This window comes from Tigriopus californicus, chromosome 9 (genome assembly GCF_007210705.1).
Source record: "Tigriopus californicus strain San Diego chromosome 9, Tcal_SD_v2.1, whole genome shotgun sequence".
NCBI classification, from domain to species: domain Eukaryota; kingdom Metazoa; phylum Arthropoda; class Copepoda; order Harpacticoida; family Harpacticidae; genus Tigriopus; species Tigriopus californicus.
This window is the reverse complement of record NC_081448.1, coordinates 12,013,971-12,017,875: the sequence shown is the minus strand read 5'-3', so window position 1 is coordinate 12,017,875 and position 3,905 is coordinate 12,013,971. Positions and strand designations below refer to the sequence as shown.

At 39.8% G+C, this 3,905-nt stretch overlaps 1 protein-coding gene across 1 annotated transcript in view; it reads right to left on the bottom strand.

Annotated features, from left to right (window-relative positions):
* LOC131887100 (uncharacterized) overlaps window positions 1-1,615 on the bottom strand; it is a 4,532-nt gene extending 2,917 nt beyond the window's left edge. The window contains exon 1 of the mRNA XM_059235611.1: window positions 301-1,615. Within this exon, the coding sequence (XP_059091594.1) occupies window positions 301-954 (654 nt within the window). The 5' untranslated portion in view covers window positions 955-1,615. The remainder of the gene's footprint in view (window positions 1-300) is intronic.
* Between the last annotated feature and the right edge of the window lie 2,290 nt (window positions 1,616-3,905).

Here is a 3,905-nt window from a genome sequence, read left to right as displayed (position 1 = left end):
AATTGCTCGAGAACTACTTGGCCACTCCATCGAACATCGGTCTTTTTATTTCCACCGACTTACTAACTCGAGTTGACCATTCTGACGGGAAGGAGTCCGATAACGGTGCAGATCCTTTGCGTTCGTTTCACGAAATTGCACTACAAAAAACGTGCATTGAATTCAATGGCCCACGAGACAAATTGCGGCAATTTCCAGAACTGCTGTGTTCATGTCTCAAGACCTCGTCACAAGTTTGTATTTTCTACCGCTTTTTCTTGTCCAAAAAAGAACGAAATAAATCAATGTGTCATTCATTACCTCATAAAGTGGAATGTCTTCTTTGGTATTGGTGATGAAGTAGATGTGGTCACGTTGGAAGCCATTGATGTTAAAGTCGTCATCCTCCTTCAGCTGGCCTCCATTCTTTAAATCAATGAATACTTTAGTCGAATTCGAGTTGGCAATCAAGTTCGCAAATCTGGCACCACGCTCAATCTTAATCAAAGCCACCGCAAACGACGAAATCACAATATCCTCGGAAGGAAACTCAATGTAATCTTCCGCTCTGTCCACATTTAAATGTCGATTTAAGTCTGCGTGATACACATGTTCCAAGGACAGTCCTCGAATTTGAATATTGGGTCGGAAGTAGTTGGAACCAATCCGAGACAGCTCATTTTGATCCAACAGAATCTGAAGATGTCGACAGGATTGAAAGCGAATGAAAATAGACTTGCTGAAAAAGGCTCCGGAAAGGTTGTAGGCGAAATCCGCCAGACTAAAGATCTGACTAGATTGGTCTCCGGTCGGAATATTGCGAGGGGAATCACAGAAGCACAAGAAATGCAAGTTGTGGCCTTCTTCATGATCTGTCATGCACGTGGTCTCATCCGCTTGGGCAGGGTTCGAAAATAAACACCACCACAAAGCCCAAACGGTGACAAAGTCGATGACGGCCCTCATCGTGCCCATTGGAAGTGTAGCACCTTATAGAAATATGCGAAAGTTTGAATCAGATGACCCGTTTTGTCTTCTTCCTCATGCCCAACCAACCATCCAACGGTTAACACTGAACACTTGACAAAATGGGCACCCCTACAAGATCACGCGGCACCGGTTATAGGTTTTCAAACGGTTCAAAAAACGAGTCAAATTCAATATCCAAAGAAGTTCACTCCCAATTCTCCGGCTTATGGAAATGACGTCGAAAACGAAAGCGAAACTGTTTCCGAGTCCATTCCCACTTTCGAAGTAACAGACTGTCGTCAGATTTTTCTTGGTGGATGGTAAATGTGATGATTAGGTGGAGGAGGTGGTGGTCGGATGGTTGGATGGTTGGGCTGGCCATAGAGGAGATAGCGGGGGTCCAACAGCCACTTGGCGGGTGAGATTGTTTTCCCCTCAATCTATGGATGAGAGTGAGAAGAAGAGTAGTCTACGTAAATGGTCAAGATCGCACGCTCTACTCTAGACGCAATCCGGCGGACTGATGGATGAAAATGAAAGGGAAAATCCATGCCGGAGAGTGACAACGAGAAGAAGCGGCAACTTGTGGACTAATAATTAGATGAAGCCGGACAAAACGGGATGCTCTGGAAAAGTGTATTCCATTCCTGTTTGAAGTCAATGGCACGCATACGTCTCCTTGCTCTCAATTTCAAATGAGGCTTTGAAATTACGTCCCGAAAGCTGTGTTTCTTCTTAATGAAGCCAACCCACAGAAGGTTGGTCATGCGGACTAATAGTCATTAGTACAGAAGCCTGACAATAACGGGATGCTTTAGAAATGAGCATTTCTTCTTGAATCCATTGGTAATCCTGTGTGCAGTCATGTCTCAATATATGACACGGCACTTCGGTACAATTATGGGAAGAGTGAATACAATTTGGATTCAGATGGATAGAGTAAGTCACAATATGAGATCGAATGTTGGAAGCTCAAATATTCATAACAAGCCTTCACTTTAGCACAATCAAAGTCGACATTATCAAGACCACGACTGAAATAGATCTTGTAGGCAGTGAAGCATAGTGTTGCTTAGAAATGATCTTTGACGAGAAGAAAATTATTTCCATCAACAAACATCGTGTTGGAAGCCTTTGTTTGGGCTGTGGTTCAACGAGACCAAAAGGATCTCGTTTGCATATCAGATTTGGTAAAGATTGGTTTTGATCCACCTATTCATACTCAAGCGGATGAAGAACTAGGATTACCTGACGTTAGAGCATCTGAGCTTCCTATGCAATGTCGAAAGGTTGATATTCATATCTAATGGATCTAAGGATACACCTTGATATCCATTGACTATTCTAACAAAAAATTCACATCCAAAAAGAGTTCTTAGAGGAGCTAGCTTTTGTCAGAAACTGGCTTTTAATTTTTTTTCACCTGCTTGGTAAAGAGAAGGTTTTGCAGAAGCAGAGATTGCAATGAACAGATTCTCGATGTACAGTTTTTACTGAAAGGTCAGAAAATTCCTCTTGCCTCCTATATTGTATGTTGCCTCGTTTTACAGTGGTGAACATCGACTGACACAAAAGCCCAACCTCTCTAATGGATATGTTGAGGGGCTCATGTGTTACATCAGCAGGGTAAATTTCACAATTATCATATCTTATAGACCCCCATACTGCCCCTCGTCCTCCTTTTATAATTGAATTACTTCTATATGTGAAGAAATAGATCATTTTTTTGGATTACTTTATCTTTCCCCAAAACAGTTGTAAGATGGGGGCCACACTCATTCTGATAGATGCCAATTTCAACGCACTTTTGGCGTCGTTCTCGGCGTTTGGAAATTTCATGCTGGATCACACCTTAAAGCTTAAGTTACGTACTTAAGTAACTTAACATAACCCACTGTAGGAGACCACTTACTCGTCTTTGTTCTGGTCAATGATCCATAGCTCATTTAACAGGGCCGTTATGTCATGCAAATGTGTTTCCCCCGCTTTTTGCCATCTTTTTACACTATTTTTTTAGTTGCATTTTCCAAACCTTTTGCCGTTTTGGCCCATAATCTAACTTTTTTTTGAGTTATTTTTCCCCGTGTGTTTCTCCTCTTTTGTCCTTTTCAGTCCTTTTGATTGTTATCTCGGAAAAAAAAAATCCTGAGGTGCTTGATCATTCGCTTTTTTCACAGCCTTTCAAGGTTACATCTCTTCAGCTTTTGAAATGAAACTTTTGCAGTACATGGCAAGAATATCAAGCAGAAGATTTCTTAGTTCAGAAAATTTGAATGTGTGTTCTACCACGAACGTGTTGCTATGCTCGTTCTATTATCCTGATCACTTAAATCACTAGGGTCTTAGCTTCCAGCACAGTAATGAATAAGAAAGAAGACCTGGTACAAAGATTTAATAATATATAAACACAGTGGTAAAAACACTCTGTAAAGTATTGACCAAACAAAACTTGGCATTTTTCTACCTCAGATACTCATGGGGAACAACTTTAATTTATTGTTGCATGGAATTCTAGTCTACAAAAAAATCATACCTAAAAACATTATAAAAACCAAAAATTTCAAAAACCTACTCAATGTAAATTGGGGGCACACTTTGTTAGCTCTTGAATGTAAATTATGGTATCATCTATCTCACCGTTACTTAGTTACATGAGACTTGTATGTTAATTCAATTTCCCAAAAAATTAACATCGATTTTCAACATCACGAAGATGAAAGATTATTTTTCTTTTTCTTGCATAGTCAGGCTATCTTTTTCAAACCTACCTTTATTCAAACAGATTAAACCGATTCTAAAATGCTCTCAAGTGGATACTTGTTGTCATTCAAAGCTTTAAGGTGGTTCAGTGACAATCAGTCAGATTATCATGAACCTAAGATTAAAAGGCTTAATATGTGTTGAAACCAATTTTAAAATCAAATCTTATTTTTGTGTTATAATGCAAGGAAACAGTG